This window comes from Epinephelus fuscoguttatus, linkage group LG22, assembly GCF_011397635.1.
Source record: "Epinephelus fuscoguttatus linkage group LG22, E.fuscoguttatus.final_Chr_v1".
NCBI classification, from domain to species: domain Eukaryota; kingdom Metazoa; phylum Chordata; class Actinopteri; order Perciformes; family Serranidae; genus Epinephelus; species Epinephelus fuscoguttatus.
The window spans coordinates 26,786,255-26,808,937 of NC_064773.1; the positions used below are offsets into that span (position 1 = coordinate 26,786,255).

At 40.3% G+C, this 22,683-nt stretch overlaps 1 protein-coding gene across 1 annotated transcript in view; it reads left to right on the forward strand.

Annotated features, from left to right (window-relative positions):
* Window positions 1-695: 695 nt before the first annotated feature.
* Window positions 696-22,683, forward strand: part of ntf3 (neurotrophin 3) — a 51,725-nt gene continuing 29,737 nt past the window's right edge. Inside the window, exon 1 of the mRNA XM_049566712.1 lies at window positions 696-837. Coding sequence (XP_049422669.1) covers window positions 820-837 — 18 coding nt within the window. The 5' untranslated portion in view covers window positions 696-819. The remainder of the gene's footprint in view (window positions 838-22,683) is intronic.

The following is a 22,683-nucleotide window of genomic DNA, read 5'->3' on the forward strand; positions in this document are numbered from 1 at the left end:
CTGAAGAGTAGCGAAATTAATTTGACATGCCCAACTGGAAAAAGAAATTCTCAGTGGTTAACCACTTAACAGTTAACTGAAATTTTCTAGCGACTTTACTGCGCAGCTTTTGCTTTGCTTTGCCTATGATAATCTAAATATACATGAAATTTAGTGCATATGTTTAATCAGTAGTAAGTATAAACTAATTTCTGTCCATATTCCAATGGAGCAAATTGTTTATTTTTTAATTTTACTTTAGCGCTTCTATAGTTCTTGAGGATTTTTTCTTATTATTCTTACAGGCATATGGCTGTGTTTGACATGAAACTTTGAGTCTTGTGGAACCTGTAAAATGTCAGCCAGCACTATATAAAAATATAAAGGTTGCTTTGGTCACGCACACACACGCACACGCTTCTAATTCGGTGTCCTAATTCATGTCAGCAGGCTCGCTCCGCTGACAGACAGTGGCAGCATGCATGCAGGTCTGCAGCAACATGCGCCAAGAGCCATCTGTCCTGTTACAGAAAGAGCGGCGTAGATTATGTTGTCCAGAGAGAGAGAGAGACAGAGAGAGGGAGACAGAGTGTGTGAGAGGATGTGTGTGTGTGTGTGTGTGTGTGTGCGTGTGTCTACGTGTGTGTGCTAGAGAGAGAGAGAGAGACAGAGAGAGAGAGGGATAGCGCATTACGCACACCCTGATCCTCTCCACACAGAACCAGTGTGGCGCACAGACAGGCGGCAGCCCTCACAAAGTGGGAAGTTTTCGCCAAAGGATTCTGTCAAAAAATTAATCACCTTCATGTCGACTCTGTTGGATACTAACCTGCCGATGCTATGGTTACCTTTATTACGGTAGGAACTGTTCTATTCATTTTTATTTGGTACTTCGTGGAGCATTTTTGTCGCTTAAGAACTCTGTGGTTCTTGACGAATCTGACACAAGTGGAGTGACAGAGACTGACCCAAAGTGTTCAGTATGTTCAATTGACTTTAAAAGATGACAGGGACTCACAAAGTTGTACTTTAAATGCATCGAATTGTGCGATGAACAGCTATGGAGCTGCTGGAGTTACAACTTGCATAAACCGCTTTCAAAAGTTTTGGAAATAACTAAATTTGGCACCACAGACGCGTCTGAATTTAGTGATCCAAATGTACACTTTTCGTACAACCGAGGAATTGCATGACGTGTTCAGGGACTTATTTCTTCCTCTAAGCTTGAGCTTTGTCAGGTAAAACACAAGTAGAATGTGAGACGCAACGCGCCGTGCGCTGCCTCAAGGCAAACCAGTGCGGACAAACTCACTTCTCCTACCCGTCTCTCTCCCTCTGTGCACAGGTAGGCGAAAGGGTTGGGTCTCTCCCAAGCTCGCTTACGCTCACAAACATTAGAGACTCCTGCTGTTTTCACATGCACCCGGGAGCCTTGCGCTTTTCAAAGGCGTGTGCGGCGCGTTGGAGGGAGCGGAACTGGCTCAATGCGCACGGGAACGGTTCAGATGTGGTTCAGCTTGTATCTTTGGATTACCGATGCGCTAATTGAGCCTCGGCTCGCTGTTAGTGGGAGTGAAAGCTGATATGTCACAGTTGACTCCGAACACAAAGGCGGACTATGCATTGAATGGGCCTTCTTTCCCTCCCTTCTCCTTGCCCCGTGTGCATGTGTGCACATTTGTTTGTGTATGCATGTAAGCTATAGCCTACATGCGCATGAGGTGGAGAGAGTGAACGGCCCCTGTGCGCGCAGTGGTCCTATTCAACCTCTCTTGCAGTCCTATGCTGTCTTTTTGGACAAATGTAATTAAGTACATTATCATGGTTTGGGATAAGTGAGTGTCACGGTAATGTAGGCTCAAGTTAAATACTTATCCGCTTGGGCAAACTTTTAAGGTTATGCCAAATAAGATGTGAAAAATCCTCACTTTATGGGGCTGAAATTTTCTGTGGGGACTTTGGGTTAAAGTGTGTTTTGCATTAAGCTGAGTGCATGTGTGGAAACTCGTTATATCTCCCCAAAATGCGCAGGGGTAAGTGTCCACGCCAGACAACAGAATTTGAATGTTTGGAGCTGGTAATGGGATTAGAGCCAAATAGCCCAGTAACCCAAAATACTCATGCTGCGTGCGTGCGTGCCCGTGTGTGTTCAGTCTGATAACATAACGTCAATAACACGTAGTCAATTCTGCGTAATGGCCTTAAAAGTGCTGCGGTGCAGTTGGCTGTCTGACATGACATGTGGTCTTTGCAGCTTTGCGTAATGGCGCGCATCAGTGGGCGTCTTGAGCCTTTGGTGGATGCTTTCCTGCTGCTGTGGGAGTCCGCTTATGTGTGTGCGTGTGCGTGAGTTGGAGCATGTGCATGTGCATGCGCGCAGAAGCCGCTGGAGCAGCTGTTGCAGCGGTGGATTTGACGCAGAGCCCCTCCTGACATGCAGCACAAGGAAATTAGGACGCAAGGAAGGAGATGAGAGAGGAGAGTTCCATTCTGCAACTCCCTTTATGGGCACTTGAGTCAAAAATGGCCTCCCAGGCACCCTGAGAAAAGCTTTCTACTACAGCTGTGGGCTGTTGCGTGCATGTTAGAGCCCTCAGTGCAGTGCAGCTGCAAGGACTCTGTTTGTCAGAGTTCATTTTGTGTTTTACTGCGGGAGAGAAGAGGAAAATTAGGAGCGAGGGGTGTGAACAGAGTAGGGGCCGGGCTCGTGGGAAGAACATAAAGCAGATAAGCGTCAAAAGGGGCCAAAACAGCTCCCAGGTGGTTCAGTAAACTGATAATGTTACTATGGAGAGTTCCTGTAGTCCCTTTCGGCGCGGCATTCCAACCTTTTCGTGCCTTTGTGTGCATCCAACTCTCCCCGCCTCTATCTGCTTTGCTCTTTCTCTCTCATACCTGTTTCATTTGTTGCCCAAATTTATTTTACTCATGTTGCTGGACTTGTCTGGCAACACCAGATTACAGAAATAAACAACATCAATCTTAGCCTCAAGGTTTACAAAGCAGTTTAGAACTATGGTTGCTGGTTTAAATTCCCAGACAAAAAGGGGAAATGTGTGCGGAAAAGACAAACAAGTAACTATTGAAGTTGTGAGAATTGCCAAAAGTCAGAGACTAAAATATGTATTAAATGATACACACTGTATCTTGGGAAACAAATAAGGAATCTGGTTAATGTTCACTCTGTCTGGCGATTGAACGCTACGGCTTTTGGTGTTGAAACTGACTGTGATTGTGTGGAAGCTTGGTGGTGTAAAAATGTGGACCCGTCATGAAGGGATTGTGGGAAAATGCACTTTCCCAGAGGTTTAAAGAAACAACTTGTTTTAATGTTAAAAAAAAGTGTATGGGCTGCCTTAAATCTTTGAGTTGAATGAATTTAAAAAGACATGTTGAATCATTGCAAAATTATCTCAACTTGTCTTCTCAAATCCAGTCAACTTAAAACTTTAAGGCAGCCCAGACACTAACTTTTTTAAGTTAAAACAAATTGTTTCTTCTTACAGTGTGTGAGGTTATGTTTCCTTTTTCTTTGTCCTGTTTAATTTGTAATGTTGGTCACCTGTTAGAGCATCAACCAGGCCAGGGCAGGAACTTCACCGGCTGTTGTTGCCCCCGATCTGGCCTCGATGCCCTTCTGAAAGACGTATGCTATCAGCCACTGTGGCCTTGGTGCCATGCTCTCTGCCTGTCCCCCCACCCCCCCAGCCCTTCCTCTCAAATCGGCCAAATGTGTACTCAATTAATCAACAGTAGGGTAATGTTCAGTCACTCCACGCACCAGAACACACTCTGACACAAACTGGACCGTTTGTAAATCCAGAGTGCTGTTGGAATATACCAGGGGTGTCCAAACTTTTTTGAATGGGGGCCAGATAAAAAATCATGAAAATACCTGGGGCCAACTGATTCTCGCATCAAGTGGGATTAAAAAAAAAAAAAAAGTGAGACAAATGCAACCATTTTTATCTCTTAATGAACTATTACTACTTGATGCCTGTCTACAAACCGTATGATAATCCTATTATTGTGAGGTGAAGTGATCTTGCTCGATTAACCATTATTGTGTAAAGGGCCACATATGGTATATTCTGAAAGTCAAGCTGAGAGCCAATTAAAATTGGTCTGCGGCCCACAATTGGCCCCCGGGCCAGACTTTGGACATGCCTGGAATATACCAATGGTTATGGTAAATGGACGGTACTAGTTTCCGTTTCTGGTCTTTCAACCAGTCAAAGCGCTTTCACGCTACGTCACATTCACCCATTCCAATACCCATTCACACACTGGTGACCACGGCTACCATACATGATGCCACGTGCTACTCAGTAAGCATTCACATACACTCACACACCAATGGTACAGCCATCAGGAGCAATTTGGGGTTCAATATCTTGCCCAAGAATACAACATGCGGACTGGAGGAGCCGGGTTGTCCCGCTCTACCTCTGATCTACAGCCACCCCGTTATTCAGAGCACCGTACTTTCTGAGCAGCAGTGCTCACTCTGTTCACGCTGTCTGAGGAGACAGAGCAGCAGAGCACCAAACGCAATGAATGTGCTAAACTAAACCACTCGTTAATTCATGTAAAAATAGAACGCTCTACTTCTTCGAACAACAGCTCTCTCATTTCAGTGTAGTGTCAGGTCGAATTTTAATCAACACGTGTTGTGTGGTGTGACCAACAAAAATGCTAGCTTGAAAGAGCTCTTGTTTTGAAGTTTCTGACAGGCTGATTGTTGGTACTGTGGATGTGAAACTCTCAACACAGATGAAAAGGAAGAGCAATGGCTAACTTGTTAACTTCTTCCACCTTTAGCTCAGAAAAAAAAGTTAATTCAGAACATTGTTGATTAAGTGTTATTAACTAATATTACTGACTATTTCTCCATAGGAAACAATTCCATACTTAAAACTGAGATATATATATATATATATATATATATATATATATATATATATGACAAAATATGTAAATTACATACAGTGCTTATTCAATTCAATTTTAGTTAAAAAGCCCAATATCACAAATCGTAATACAGCTAACGACATCCCTCTGTCCTTGGACCCTCACAGTGGATAAGGAAAAACTCGAACAGGAAAAAAAAAAAGGTAGAAACCATATGTCTTTGTCACACATACATGCTTATAGATGTTTTGTAAATAGAAGTCACCATATATACTTATATAACTCATCAGACGGCGTTAAAAGATGTTAAAACTTCTTTCTCTAGAAGTGTTACAGAGTATATTAAAAAGACATTGATGCGTTTAGAAATGGTCTATTTAGTTTGTTTAGGTGAAATCAAAATCACCTTTTTTTTTTTTTTTTTTAAACTTATGGCCTTGATTCCCCAAAAAATTGCCACACACAGGTCAAGTGTCCTTGCACCTAAAATTACAAGCCTGGCGCGTATGAAGAACACTTTATGAGGAAACTGTGGTCTTTCATTAATTCATTAATTTGGATTCATTTGGGTTCATGTTTGTGTCTTTGAACCTCCCTGTTTCAGAAATCTGTTCACTCAACATGTGATGTTTTACATCTCTTCACCTCTCCTCATGCTGTATCATTACGTGTAATTCAATTTACACTTGACATTTCCTCATTCTGAGTAATTTTTTTTTTTTTTTTTTTTTACAATTAAATCTTCCCTAAAACAGTAAATACAGTTTGATAATGTCACTGAAAACACAATGTGACAGTTTGGCCAGGAGAAGATGGTTAATGTTTGAAAAGTGTGCTGCAGAATGAGTTGGAATCTGAACCTGCTGGACCAATTAAAAAAAACAACAACAAAAAAACATGTCAACATAACAAAAGCATTTGAGTGGCTGAGTATTTGTTTTTTATTTATGACAATACATGCATTATTTTTGTTTATATTGTGCTGACATGGTGCATATTACTAAATAAAGTTGCGTTTAATCAGATGACCACAAACTAAAGACCTTTACTTACTGAAGGTGTTTTTATTTATCTTTTTCTCGTGCAATTAATTCGCATGTTAACCTTTTTTTTTTTTGACTGTTGTTCTTGTACTTTCCCACAGAACCCTAATGTTAAGCGACGAAGAAGCAATGTATGTTTTTTTTTTGTTTTGTTTTGTTTTCCAGGGGGCATTTCGGTCCCCAGATTTTGCTGCAGAGTGAGTGCTCTTCGCTATTCTGCTTAGAAGTTGTGAATTTACAGCTCACAGCGACTAAATACGACACCTTCCCTGGCTTTTGTTTGACGTCTGGTGTCAGCAAAAAATGTTACACATTTCTGATCCATTGTTAGCACAGTTAGCCAGTTGACTATATCACGCAAATGCCTCCATCACATTAAACATCCCGCTAAGCACATTAAAAAAATGTATATGGTAAAAAATTAAACATTAAATATTCATACTGAACAGCCAAATCTGATTCGGCTGACATCATTCTGAGTCAGGTGCTGTTCTGTCAATGGGGGAACTGCCCATTGGTCCGACAGCCCATTGGTCCGACAGTCCATTGTTCCGACCATATTAAACTCATTGTTCCGAAGTCCCGCTGTTCCGAAATCATCATGATGCCCTGTGGTTAAGGTCTGGTTAGGTTTAGGCACAAAAACCACTTGGTTAGGGTCAGGAAAAGATCATAGTGTGGGTTAAAATGAAAAAGAAAGTGACAAACACATAAGCTGTGAGCCTGCTTCGCCTCAAGCCTTTCCCAGCTGACCCAGAGCCGGTCGCGGTGCACCATCAAGGTAGAAATACACCCGCCGGGAGCCGTTCAGCACCGCGGACTGTCGGACTAATGGGATGTCGGACCAATGGGCTGTCGGACCAATGACATGGACCCGTCAACAGAACAAATCACAGCATTCAACAAAAACCAAACAGCTAATTTTTACGACATTGAGCCCACATTCTCAAAGCTCTCAACTGGCCAGTGAACTACAACCTCAACTCCCTTTATTTTTCTTTCTTTACTTTTCTCCATATATATAGTATATCAATAGAGTGGTGCAGAAAGAAGTCCTAAAACCCGGAGCTGAGTTAGCATTTTAGCACTCACTGTTCCCCTGTCTTAAAGTCAGTGTTGTTTTTGTTGTTTTTTTTTGAATGGTCTTTTGGTGAGATGTCTGAAATAAGGTCTGTGGTTCACACAAGCTGAAGAGACTTCAACATTTTGTTTTACGACATAAAATATGTGTTAAATATCCTAAGCGTAAATTTTAAAGCTCTTATGTGTCTTACAAAAGCCCGTTGCTAACAAGTTACTAAATGAGACTACAGAATGTCATCACGCTGAACGTGGCTTTATGGCTTCGTTGTTATGGTGGTGATGTTGAAGTCATGTGACCATAGTCTAGTTTATTTATAGCTTAATGTTGTCATGTTACTTCTAGTGATTGCATTTACACCTAAAAAAAAAATCCTGAAAGTTTTTTTTTAAGATTATCTTGCTGAACAATACATGAAAGTATCATAAACGTTTGAGCTTATTTTTTGCACTAATCCAAAATCCAGTGGAAAAATCCCATAGGCTTTTTGACGAGGGAACCAGTGTGATGCTTACTTCAATGTTGGCCCACAAAAAACATCATCCCTGCACCATTCTATCCCTGTTTAATTTAATAATACATCAATGGATTTTGTTTCTCTGTTTATCCGTCAGTTTGTCTGCCTGTCTGCCTATCTGTTTGTCTTTATGTCTGTACATGATGTACTTTGTACATTGTATACATCATGTACATTTCCTCTATTCCAGAGGGGCGGTATCAACGGCTGTCACTTAAAGTGACGCAATTAGAAAGACAGAAAACCAATCAGAGTAAACGAAACGTGTGACGTAGGCTAGCACAACGCCACTTTAAACAGACCAGCAAGCAAGTGCAGCGTGCAGCGGAGATGAGCTGTGATGATGTCTTGGAAAGAGTGTTGCCGTCTTTGCCAAAAAAATATGTTAGTAAAAGGTGTACAAACTCACTCTGCTCCTTGTCCCTCCTATTCTGATGACCTGATTTCAAATAACCCACCACAAAGTAATAAATGGTTGTGATTGGCCCAGTAAGCCAAAACTGATGCCAGAATGCGCGTTTATGATTCCATGGCCAGACTGATCTGCGGAGCGGAATAGAATGAGCTTGCGAGATCAGGATGGTTTCACCAAGCTAATGTTTTAGCAGTCTGAGAGAATGGAATGAAGTGGATATCTCACAAAAATAGTCTCTTTGGTACAGGATTTCCTCCCCCTTTACACCTGATAGTGTTTTAGTGCTGAGCTGGAGTAAGGGATGGCAACAGAGCGAAGGAGTTCTGACATGACAGTAACTTTGGAAGATAATTACCTGGTTTGTATAACTTAGGCTTCTGAAACCTCACATTAACTTCAGATAAACTTTACAATGCACTCAAAGAGAGCTGTGATTTTTGTCCCCAACCACTTACTTTAGAAGCACACTGGAAAAAGATATCTTAATGGCCAGTACGGTATGAACATGAATAATTACAGCAAGCAAAACCGCACTTGACTAAGACAGAAAATGAAGGAAATTGTGAACATTTAGCAGAATTCTATAACCACACTCCTGTGACCCTAGGATCATCTGATGGATTGATCCAGATCCACATTGATTATTAGGCACTTTTATCTTCTAGCCATGTAACAGCCGTGCTGGGTTGAGAAAATCTAGTCTGACAAGTGCAAATCATCTGGTCATGAGCTCTGGATCGGATGTTTCTGCAAAGCATTTTAAATAGAAACACTGGCAGGGGAAAACCTTGGTGGTTGAGAGTGAATAAAACACTGGGATTATGAAATTACCTCAAACTGCCACAGATGTTTTGTATAGTTAAACCTATGACACCTTCAAAAAAAAAAAACACCAACAGTAACTTTTTTACATCCCTGCGGTCCACCCATTTCCGCCCATCACTCCGCAACTCCAAACATTTATTGCAGGTTGTTTCTGCCTTTTAAGACATTGAAGGGTTTTGTAATTAAAGTCAAGTGGAGCTCAAGTACTTTTCGAATAGATTTGTGTCAAATGTGGTGTTTGCAAGACTGCTGGGGTCAAGCACCTTAAGGGTTTGTATCGTATGGCCTTTCTTCCAGCAGGATAGTGAACATGAGTAACATTTACAAAAATTCTGGGCACTGAAGGCCTTTAAATGTGAACTTAAAAGCTAAACATTAAGATGTTCTGTGAGTAAACTGCACGTCTGTGAGGCTTCATTCCAAAAGGATGAGAGAGGCTAAAGATATTCAGCTTGTGTTTAGGAAGAAAGTTTGGATTTCTTTTCGTACTTCTTTCACTCTTCTGTGTGGGTCAAGCTGTTCCCTCAATTCTATATGGTCGCACTTTCACAGGCCTGCCTGCTCCGGGATGGTTTACACATTTAGCTGAGTGTTTATACACTGCACATTCTTATGGCTAGTTAGAGCAAAACACACCGTAAGGATTTGGATTAGACGGCACTCAGTGCTCTGTGGAAACAGAAACAGCACAGTGCAGAGCAACTCCGTGCAGAAACATACTTACACATGACAGGGCATTCATTAAGGGAATTCATTCCTTTAACCTGTAACCTAAACACTTAACCGTGATGTAAACAAGTTTAAATCTTAACTAAAATCCTAGCACAGAAACAAACGTGTCCCATGTTGTCTTTCCCACAATTCCCTGAAACACAGCAGATAAGAGATCATGTGGCTTTCAAGGTGAGGCTGGGCCTTCCCAGCAGTTCAGTCATATGACAGTTCAGCCCTCCTCTTTCTCTCCAATCTGACACGGTAATCTGCCTCTCTGTCTCAACGATTTTCTTTATCTCCCTTACATTCACTGTCTGGATCTTTATGTCCCTCAGTTTTCTCCTCTGTCTTTACATCGTATCCCTGACCCCCCCTCCCAGTGTGGTCTTCTTCTAAGAGGTAGACTCAGTGACCTCCTGATAACATCCCCATCCTGATACAGCTGATGACTGATAGTGACAACTGGGATTAATTACCGTACCAGCCTGTCAGTCGTTTACGTATATGCCTCTATAGATTTGGTATCTATCATCTAAATCTACATATATTTACATATATTTATGTAGTTTACAATTTAGTGATAGAAAGATCGATTGAGCAGTATCTGTTATTTCATACCTTCCTTAAATTTGTTGAGGGTGTATGTTATATGATGGCAAATGTACATGTTTTGCTTCTGTAGGTGGCAGGAGTGAAAATTAGTCATCCTAAATATTTGTTGTGTCATGGTTTCAGAATGATGAACAGCTGGAGAACAGATACAAAATACAGACTCTACAAGATGAGGTTTTTCCTTGGCAAGTATCGTGTTTTTCTCAAATAGATTTTAATTAAGTCTGTTATTGTGAAATAGAACATACTATATCTGCAGTTAACAGGAAAAAATCTCCCTAGGGGAGCATAACCCTGGACCCCCCCCCTAGATGTGGGTTGAGCCCCAAATGTTTACAATGGCCCTTTTACACAAAGATCATGCTATATGGGAGCTACAGAGTCCCTTCATTTCTCCTTTGCATTTTTACACAGAGCCACACAACAGTGCCATCATTCCACTCAAGCGTGTTGTAATTTACTACATCCCAGCATCCCCCAGTCAAAAAAGGTGTGACAGGCATGACTTGTAATACAAGAGCATGGGCCTCTCATGTGACATATGTGTTGGGAGCACTTTCGAGACAACAACAAGGGCATAACATGTCGATTACAATCATTTACCTTCTGTTATATGGCGTCTGATCTCATCCCCTGCTCAGAAGGGCAAGGAGCTCCTGAATTTCACAGTTTTCCCTATTTGTGGACATTTACGGTCGGCATCCTTCTTCGAGTTAGCTTCTAACTGCTAGCAGCTGCTTCTTAAATCTCTCACAGTGGGTCGCCAATATAATTCGTAATCAAACGAACCTGTTCCATTGATGGTCACATCTTTGCAGCTTTACGTTTTACACACACCTTGTTTCGGGGCTATTACTGCCTCCATTCCTGGCTCAGAGGCGAGACAAGTCTTTTCCCCTCTCCGCGGTCATACCTTGTAGACAGAATAGTGAGGCAGTATAATGGTGCGATATTCCTGTCTTGAGCAGGCAGTGTAAAAGTCGCAAATACACTGTTATACATTCTTAATCTGAAAAGTAACTTGTGACTACAGATGTCAGATAATGTAATGCAATAAAAAGTGTTTTTTCCCCATTGAAATGCAGTGGAGGTATATAGAAGTGTAAATCAACATAAAACAGGAAAACTAATAAAGTGAAGTAAAATTTAACTGTAATACAGTACTTTAGTAAATGTGCTTTGCCTACTTGTGCTCCTGTTGATAAGTCTGTCTGTCAGATGGATATCTAATCAAGTTAGCTGAGTCAGTCTATCCAAAGTGCTACTGGATTATATCAGATTTAGATCTGGGCCTTTATGCCAGTAAGGCGATTACCATTTTGTACTTATAACTATGAAACTATGACAAAAGTCAAGTCAGATTTATTTAAGATTTGTCAGTTTCAGCAGAGATTTACTAAGTCTGATTGATGTCCTGTTAATCTGCAATGCTTTCCAAATCTGCAAAATAAAAGACCATTGCATAATTGGCTGAGACGTGGATTTATTCTGTTTTGACCAACTATTTTTACTGTCTTCCACTTCTCTTACATCACTTCCATGAAAAAGAGGGGAAACCCAGCTTGTTCTTAAATGACTCTTGTGTTTCCTTCTTATCTCACACTGATGATTCCTTCACAGTTGTAATACCACAGAGGCAGAGAGTGTGGATCCCCTCTTTGATAACAGTCTGTAATGACTTACTGTGTCCCACATGGCTCGTCTGCAACCACCTGTTGTATAATCACAGCTCAAATATTCAAGAGCGGCCATCTTCATGTTCCCCTTATAGAAAAAGATGCCTATAGGTGATACCTGTGTGGACTGATGTGTCAGGCTAGTGGCCACCTTTGATATTTGAGCTGACAGATGTTCAGACTGCCTGAGGGTGAAACTTGCTCCTTAGAGTTTAAACCACACACACAAACCCAATCTCAACTTGTCCCCTCATTTGGTTAAACTTTAACCCTAACATGAGACTAATCCTAACTTTAATCTCTACCTTTAAACCAAAATTCTAACCCTAAACGTGGCCCTTGAGGAAATGAGGATTGGAGTTGAAAGATATCCTCAGGCATCCCAAAACACATATATCTATAAAAAACATGTATCAGTTTCAAATGGGGTCTTTTGCTCGAGTATGAGTATTTTCTAAAACATAAAGGGACACTTAATCCTTTAGTTTGCTTGCATAGTTTTCATTTGCTTTGTTTTGTTATTTTCTTGCCCCTATGTCCTTGTGTTTCAGTCTGTGTCCCCTCTCTACATGCACAGGGTTTTTGCAGGTCTGTGAATGCAACGGGTGGATAAATATTCAGTCAATCCGATCAGAGCTGATCAGATCAGATTGATGGATAAGAGAGGCAGCTGTTTGTGAAAGAAAGCAAACTTTTAAACCCCGCGCCACAAAACGTTAAGTTTCACTTTCACTGACGCTCTGCTGATCCATCTGTGCCCACACACTCTGAGCTCCAAGAGTGTGGGGGAATTAATAATCAAATATGAAATAGCATAACTAATTAACGGTCCAGTTCCAAAACTAGAAAATCAAAACATGGCGGCAGGTGTTTTAATCGTAGTGGGCCGCACAAATAAATGAATGTGCAGGGAACTCTGGTGTGATAAGTCATATTGTTGAGCTTGAAAACTGCTTAACCATCACATACAGTCCTGACAGGCAGTTTATACATAATGACATTATTAATGTATCACAGTATGACATTGTATTGCCTTCAGACCTTTATGTAACTGGAAAAAAATGCTTGTTAATGATGCACTTGAAAGCAAAGTGTGCTGTGCTGTGCGGTGCGTTCATGTGCTGGCTGGAGGCTCTGAAATCTGAGACTACAAGTTGTGAGAGTTTGTGGGGCGGTGGATGGGCCACAGAGGTATTTAAGTTGATTTCCAAAAAAACAAACCTTATCTCTCTTTATTGTTAAGGCAACATAGGTTGAGGGAGAAAAATTATACACACATCATGTAGGTGCAAAGCTTTCAAAATCCAGCATACATGAAGGAACAGCAACGGCTGCACATGTACTCCATGCCACAAGTTTTATGGAGATGTTTCGATCTTTCATGGATCTTCATCAAGTCAAAAGCTGAAATGCTGCAATGTGGTGCCTGCATGATGTTCCTACTGAGTATATGTATTTCCTTAACATTATCTGTACTCTCAACATGCTCCACTGGCATCAGAAGAAACACAAGTAGTCCATCTTGAGGTATCTCAGTCGCTGCCATAACCTTGATAGGTAGTTTAAGGAGTATTCAGAGCCTGTGCATGTAGCCATTGTAAGTATGGTGCAACTCCTTACCATAGAAGTGCTAATGGGGGTTGACTCAAGAGCTATTTTTGAGCATTTTTACTTCTTTCACTGCGTTTGACGTGTCTGTTTCAGCAATCTTCCTTTCATCTTAATATGGCCATTTGTGGTTTTACAAGCTCCTCTACTTAAGTACAAATCATTTTATTTGGAACCACAATATAAACCAGATTTTCAAGTATTATTTTGTTTCTTGTTAACTCAAACAATGAGCAATAAATGCTGAAATGGAGACTAATTTTAGAACTAGCTGGACTTTACTGTCGCAGAGCGGCACTAAACTGACAAGAACCTTATGTTAAAACAATTAGTGAAACCAGAGGGAAAGAAAACCGCATAATATCGCCGTGATATTGAATGGCACAACTCTTTACCACAGTGCATGTGGCAGGACAGTATTGGTTAGCTGGTTTACATCTAATAAGCATTGCAAAACACAAAGGGAAAAAAAGGGATTAGATGTGGGAAAAGCACGACTTCCTTTGTACTAAAAGTTCATTGCATGCGGCACATAGAGCTTAACAGAGCTGTTACTGTAACATCATGTGGATGCAAATGAAGCCTTCATTGTAAATTCAAATAGCAGCATTTATTCAAATGTAGGGTATGTAGGTAATGTACGGTAAACAGTGTCATGGACGGTAGGTGTCCAATGTAACAGCCTGATTAGTTAGCTCTTTCCGGTGCGTGTCGGTGCTTTCCCATGAAAAATATCCGTAAAATTGACAGTGATAAGCTGTAATATCATGACATAAAAAATATTTCTTGGTAGAATTTATTGGATTACTGTGGTTTAAACAAGGGAAAACTGTAATACAAATAAAAAAAATAAAAACAATACTGTTAAAATTACAACATAACAGTATTAGAATAATGTTTTTGTCAGGTATATTTTTATATTGAAAGAAACCATACTACATTTTTCAAATTCTGTCATGCTCTTAAGATAATATGTACAAATAAAAATAATTAAAACTCACAGTAGGTCAATGTGAAAAAAAAAATGAGAAGCTTATGAGCTCTTTTTATTGCCTCCATGATAAAAGAACTCATGAGCAGTGTAGCTAATAACCACTGGATTTTAAAACATCTGAGTGTTACACTTGAATGATTCTTAAAAATATGCACTTTTCTATTTATGATCCTTAAGATACAGATTTATAGCAGTCAAATGATTAAAGAGATAGCTTTTATTTTGGAAAGAGTTTTTTCAGCAGGAAAATGATTGGGGTAAATGAGTGCTACTTGGCATCAAACATTCCCTGATGATACTCTAATATTATTACTAATATACTTGTGCTGACGTGGAGCACATTTCAGTCCCTCGGCCTAAGGGCGCACCTACTGGTTTCTGTTATTTGCATGAAATGTGATAACTTCTGCGACAGAACATGTCTAACTTGGTAGGATGCAAAAATGTGTTTCTGATGGTGGAGACAGTATCTGATAAACAATGACAATATTTTTTTGTATGCGTACACTTACACACTCAGTCTATGGCATTCATTTATGTTTGGCTGTTAGGTGTCAGCTTTTGTCTTCATCTGCCTTTGTGTTTCCCAATAATTTCCGAACACATATTCAAACTGGAGAATTAAAGCACAGTGATGGTGGCCTTACACTGAACAATATTTCAAGTGATTTCGCTGTTGCAGAAAAATTTCTAATGTTGTGATAAAACCATGAGAGATTTACCCTTAGTTGGTCTAGGCTTTCATGATCTTGCTCATTTGGTGTAACTTTGTCATCAGACTCAGTCTGAGCTGTCTTAAGTCAGCCTACTTCTCATCTTGACATCTCCACAAGATCAAACATGTTTAATATTGCAATGATATTTAATATTATCATAAGTTTTTAATCTTGGCTCATGCAAATACTGAGGTTTACTGATGTGAACATAGTCAACAACCAATAGCTGTGCTCTTTCCAGCACCAAACAGATGGCAGCAAACTGGGTAGACAGTAAAGAGGCTGGTAGCAAGTTTAGGCGACAAAATTCAAAATGTAAAGTTCGTACACAAATACAGTTTATCTATGGATGATAATAAAGCTGAATTGACTGTTGACATATTACCAATTTTATCTTGTGTTTCTAGAGTTATGTGTTTTTGCAAACATGTACGGAATTGTTAATATGTAAAATTTCTTAAATGAGTGTGGTGTAATATTTTCCACCAGGAGCAGAAGGCGGAAAAACATTCTAAAGGAATCTAGTTGTAGTCTTGCAAACATTTTTGCAGTGACCCTTCAAGATCCCCAGTCTTTGCATAATCTTACAGAGTGTGACTACAAACTCACATGTTCTTTAGATGTGAGAAAGTGTCAGACTTTAGTCTTTTAAAACTCTTTACAAAATCTTTTAGTAAATGGTGGACATCAGAGTCTCCAGTCATGGAAGCCACTCACAATGATAATGCTAGCATGTTGATGTTTATTGAACACCAACATGCTAAACACTGCTTAGCAGGTATAATGTTTACCATCTTAGTTTAGCCTGTTAGCATGCTATCATGTGCTAATTGACACTAAATACAATGCACAGCAGAAGCTGATGGAAATGTTGTTAGTTTTGCAAAATTTAGCTGTAAAACACTCATTCATTCATTCATTTTCCATAATCTCTTATTCTGTTGAGGGTCACAGGTGTGCTGGAGCCTATCCCAGCTGACATTGGGCAAGAGTCGGGGTACACCCTGAACAGGTCGCCAGACTATCACAGGGCTGACACATAGAGGCAGACAACCATTCACACTCACATTCACACGTACGGCCAATTTAGAGTCACCAATAAACCTAACTTGCTTGTCTTTGGTTGTGGGAGGAAACCGGAGTACCCGCAGAAAATCCACGCTGACAAGGGGAGAACATGCAAACTCCGCACAGAAGGGCTCCCCCACCCTTGGTTCGAACCCCCAACCCTGGGTCTGAACCAGGTACCCTCAAGCTGTGAGGTGACATTGCTAACCACTACACCATTGTAAAATAGTAAGATAAATTTAAAGTTTGACCTGATGGTGCTCCACGAAAGGTCAGGGGAGTAAAGTTTCTAACAATCCGTCTCATAGATCTCAAGATATTTTAATCAGAAAATATGTTATGGTACAACTACAGTAAGAGTCTAGGGATCACCAAGGTCACAAGATTCACTACGAGGGAGGCATGAATGTTTGTAAAAAATCCATGGCGGTCCATCCAATGGTTGTTAAGTATTTCACAGTAAACCACAAATGTCAACCTCATGGTGGCACTAGACAAAAGTCAGAGGATCATCCAAGTAGGATTCCTCCAATGGGGACCATGCAAGTCTGTACAAATGTTCATGGCAATGCATCCAATAATTGTTGAGGTATTTAAGTTTGGACCGTAGTGGTGGACTAACAAACAGACATTTCCATCCCTCTAGCCATGCCACTAGCATGGCTTCAAAAAAAAAAAGTTTGCACATGCAGACAGTTCACTTTGGTCCATGTTCACTCTGCCCTGCATGTGACTCAGAGCTTGGTGTGAACAGAAATGAAACTGTACTTTGTATTTCACTTAGGACATCTTGTCTGTGTGTGACTGCGTGACAAAGCAAAATGCTAGTCGGATAAAGTGAAACCTGAACTAAGTGAACTTCAATTCAACTGAGCAGATTTGTCATAGTTTTAGCAGCTTTAATCGCCAGTGTTAGCACAGAGGAGAGGACAGAGTAATAAAAAGAAAGTCAAATAACAGCTTGTTTTTGGACAGACTCCTCACTTCAGTCTGAATGGGTGTATTGTAAACACAATGGTTATAAACAGAAATGGATGTGGGTTCTCAAATTTCTCTGAACTTAATCTTGCCATTATTCAAATTGCTTTGACGGGAGATGGACAGATGATAAAAGCCAGGCCGTGTGATAGTTTTATTTTGAAAGCGCCTAAGTGCTGGTTTGGACTAAGAACGTTTGCAGTATTTTATGTGAGGAAAAAAAAACATTCCAAGGCCGTTTGGATCCATCTGAAAACAGATATCACTCTTGTGAAGCGATAATTCACTTTAACATCAGGGAAAATAGGTGCTAGAAGATCGGAGTTGAAGAAAACATAATTTAACGCTGTGGGCAGTCGTCTTGCTGCCAAAACATTCATAAAACCCGCATCTTAGGTATCTAAGTGAAGACAGGTTTATTTTAAACACCTTTTCATAGTTTTATTTTTGAATAGTAAAACATCTGATTTGACATACTGAAAACAGTGTCAGGTAGTGTTATTTAAAGTCATACAGGCAACCCTTCATGTCTTTAAACACCTTGCCAGCACACAGCAATTTGTGGTACAAAGAAAAACATTACTGTGAGCAGATGCAGCACAGGGTGGCTGAGAAGCAAAACTGCTGTATTTTAGAAAACCTTCCATTTGCCAAACCAAAATAATCTACAGCCAAAAAATTGATAGGCCATCAGTCATCGAGCTTGTGATGCTCTCTGCCCTCAGAGATCAAAAAGCTGAAAGTGCCTGTTGTTTAGCAAAAGTTTACTCTGACAATGATGGAATGAACAAAGCTGAAACATATTGTCTTGAAAGGGTAATGGGTATTCTCAGGCACTAACTCATTGTATGATGAGATTTAGATCAGGATTTGTCTCCTGGATTAATAAGAGATCAAAGGTTTTATAGCCTTTCATCATACACTAAGTTTTCACCTGGTTCTGTTTGGGTGCCATGGCACTGTTCCGACAGCCCAAAATTCCAAAATATGTTCCACTGGAGCCAAAGCCCATTTTTCTCCAACAGCCTGTTATCTGAAATACAAATGTACATTACTCTGAAATCTCATTTCTCCGAAAATGCATAGTCCCTGCCGTTAGTTTGAGTTTTCCAGTGACGTTAAAGCCACCCATCCCTGCTGTTTTTACAGATACTCTGTAGTGTTTGTCAGTGACGTTTGACACACTGATCCCACACTGCAAAAACTCAAAATCTTACCAAGAATATTTGTCTTATTTCTAGTCAAAATGTCTCATTTCTAGTCAAAAAAAATCTCATTACACTTAAAATAAGACTCATCACCTAAAAAGTTACTTGTTTTTAGGCAATTTTCACTTGTTTCAAGTAAATTTTCACTTGAAATAAGCAGAAAAATCTGTCAGTGGAGCAAGATTTTTTTTCTTATTACAAGCAAAAAAAACTTGGCGGGAGCAAGATTTTTTTTTTTTTGACTAGAAATGAGACATTTTGACTAGAAATAAGACAAATATTCTTGGCAAGATTTTGAGTTTTTGCAGTGCAGGTATGTTTCACCACCCTGTCCCTGCATTTCCAGCAAATTTTGTGCCACCAAACGTGGGTGTTTTAATCCAAAAACACGACCTTTTCCTAACCATAGCCAAGTGGTTTTTGTGCCTAAACCTAACCACGCATTCACTATAACACTGTTGACAAATGTAACGTATCCGTGGTTTATAGGAACGGTAAATGCAAGTAGTTTTTCTGGTGACTAGGTAATCTAACCACAGGGAGTGTGTGTTCTCAAAGAATTGGGACCTCAGAGCAATGGTTTTTGTTTTTGGGATAACAAACTGTTGGAGAAATTGGCTTCCAGTCCAATGGGACATTTTTAGGACTAACAGGACTAACTAAAACCTGGTATACACTGCGATTTTGGGCTGTCCTAGACAAAAGTTGACCAACGTGAAAGAAAAGTTGCGACATCTGTGGTCGTGGCACTAAAACGGGGGTCCTCTATTACACAGTGAAAGAGGTTCAAGGATGGCCGCTGTTGTGGTCTTGCGATTAAAGACAGCCTGGGATAAAATTCTGACAGTGTCAGAAATTTGGGATGGCCATCTCACTGTGTGACAGTTGTATGGATCTACATCCACGAAAAAACCAATAGAAATGCAGCATGAAATGACGAATTGATCAGCGCCATATTGCTAAATGCTAGCAGATGATAATTAATACACTTTGAGCTCTTGGTGAAAAATTGGCATGCCAAGTTGGCCTCTTTTCCTATGCCATGACCACCTCCACATTTCTCCTTCTCACTTTTGCGACACCCATAAATGCCACTATATCAAGGGCTTCATTCAGGTTTGTTTAAATTTTTCTCTTACCACTACAGTGATGTAGATGCATGATGCATACTGATGACCTTATGTTCTTGCATTTTGATGTTGATGGATGTTGTCATTGTGCAGTCTGCATACATCAAATTTGATGCTGTACCCAAGTTTAGGCATATTGCAGCTGCACTAAACTTATAAGATTGCTAAAATCTCACAGTCTGTAGGAGGCTCAAGATGGGACTAATGAGATTTTGGACTTGTGGACTGTCGGAACAATGGGCGGTCCCTGTTGAATGAACACTCTGCATCTCATTGTGTGAAAAAGATTTTTTTTAAACAGGAGCCAAAATGTGAAATCTTACTTGAGCAATCAGGAATGACACATGGAGTGGGACGGAAGGCCCAACATGTGAGCTCATACTGCTTTCTATACTGGCAAGAAGGTAAAACAAAGTAGATGCTACCATTAAAGTTATGACTCATTGGAAGACCTTTGACTCCGAAATAGCCGTTTTGGGAACCTGAAACATCTTGAAATATTGATGAATATCAGGCAGTAAATGTTTTACACTGTAAACACATACATGTATAGAGACATATAACATATAAACTCAGGAATGCTTTTATCCAAAGTGCCCGACAGCACAGTTAGTGCAGGTGTTTTTAGAACTAGCAGCCCCGATGGAACACATGTACGTATGTTTGAGCGACTTATGACGACCTACAGTAGCAGCATCTTCACCCAAACCTTTACATTCTCTCAAACAAACAGAACACAAAGTGTGAAACATGGTAATCACTTAATTTCTGCCATCTGACCAACTTTGCTAACCATGAGAAACTCGGGCGATAAAACCTTTTAGGACTTTTGTCAGATGACAAATAGTGCCTGGGAGAACAAAACAGCTGAACAGATCCTATCGTAAAGAAATTCATCATGACATTTGCTCCGGAAGCTCAGTAATTGTCTGCTGTTGTTGTTGTTTACACCCTCGTAGGAACTTACTCAGGCGATTTTTGGTCATGAGCGCTGCATGTGACACATTGTGTTAATGACTCGTGATCCGCATCTAATCTACCATGCTTTGAGAGCTAATTAATGGTAATAACAAGATGGAGATATGCAGATTTAATTTGGCTTTCTCCCTCGTTATCAAGAACATCATGCTCTGTGCTAACGCAAACATTGATGTCAAGAGTTTAAAAGTGTACTGTTTCCCTGAAAAACAACGTATAGAATCATACAAAGGAAATGCGCCTCGTCATTTATGAACCGCTAAAATTGTGTGGCGGTATATTAATCTGCAGAGACCCTGCCCTCTGCCTGTTTTTTCTTATTTTCTACGTATTTTTGGGACATTCCTTGGCAAAATGTGCAAGTGAGGTCAAAACTTTATAAAAAGGTAGTGACCAGGTGCCAGACTACAAGCAGAATGCATCCGAGGCGAAGCTACAAAAATGACTGACACCACACTGAAAAAAAGCAAAAATAGACTTTTTCACTGGAATTGCATTACAGTGTTAATATAGTTAAAAACATTGTTTCTGGCATAGGGACATTCTGCAAGATCCGGCAATAAAGCAGAATGCAACTTGAAATTTGCACCTAAACTAGACCTACAGACATGTGCATCTGAACAAATGGCAGTACAACCCAGCTAAATGCAGGGCTTACAATGGTTAAGTCCGGAAGCTTTGGCGGGCTGAGATCGCCTCTGGCAATGCACATTAGAGATCTTCAGAAGTCTACCCAGACCCTAGAACACGAGACCGATAACATTTAGGTCCACGTTTTTTTTTTATGTTTGGTCAGGTCCGGGGCGGGTCCCATTCCATTAGCTTGGTTTCTGGGTCTATTTGTCATTATGTGTAATACCCGAGTGGATCTGTGACGACTCGTGATGATCACGAGAAAATGCTTAAGTGCAGTGCGTGTAATTTGTGTGATGATTAGGCTAATTTAGGAGTACATTTCAAGGGCAAAAGAGAAGTGGAAAAATACAAAAACGTTGAGCAGTAGCGCCAGCAAGTCGGAGGCAGAACGGAGAAAAGATGGATAGTTTGCTTGGCAAATAAGATGTTACAGCGGCTCACAGCAAAACAAAAACAAATAAATGACAACAGAATAAAATAAAAATAGTCATTTGAAAAGTTATTAAATTTTAGTAATAATTATATATAGCAAAATTGGTAGTAACAGTATGTTACATCCAACATGATAAATATGTTGATCCGTTGAACAGCATTTTTAGCAGCAGTTTAAATTCAGAGGTTTGTCCGGTCTATATTTTATAGTAATCTCTCCTCTCAAACATGCACAGGGTTGGGTCTATTTGGCAAAAACAGGTTGGGTATATATATTTTCTAACAATTATTAGTCATCAATTGGATCTCAAATCAAACTTCCCGTGTCCATTAGGGTTCAGGTCCGTCATTTTGTACCCATGAAGACCTATCATGCAAACTATCAAGATCTGCTCCAGTCTTAGCCCACAAGGGTCCACAGAGTCTGTCAGAACCTTCCCTGATAAATTATTTTGCACCTTCTTCATAGTTAAAGTGTCTCTGAGTTTATGTACCATACTGTTCTCTGCAATATGCTAAAATACATTCAGCCAGGAGCTTTTTGGGGGTCTTTGAAGCTCTGGAGCTCAGCGGCAATTGCCCACTTTGCCCATCTGGTAATCCAGCCCAGACCCTTGGATCATTAATCCAGGAAATACTACCATCATACACACACATACACACACTTACACACACACTGAAGCAAGGTCAAAGCCACTGTTGAGCCCTACAGTCTATTCCTGTGTCTGTGATTCTATTAGGCTAGGCACCGGATTAGCTTCCCTGATCTCTGCGGCTGATTTGGGTTGGTTATTATGACCCATTACTGCTCTGTCTCTCTTACTCTTACACACATGTAGCACATCTCTCACAGAGTGTTCGGATCACACACTTCTCATTTGTCAACCTGCTGCTGTGTCCCGCCTTTGTTCGCGCTCTGTGGAGAAGTTGTGGATTTCAGCGTTGGTGTGATATGATGCTATACTTGTGTGTAACTTCAAAGTGATTTCAACACACAAATGTTGAAACAAAAGTGCAACAAAAGATGCAGGAACTGGATGAAAGAGCACAAACACTTTGCTCCATGTGAGTGTGTGTTTGTGTTTGCCAGAGTGGACCTTTTCAGATGTAGGGCATAATGAAGACCACATCTAAGAAGTAAAGCATTTTTTTCCTTCACCCT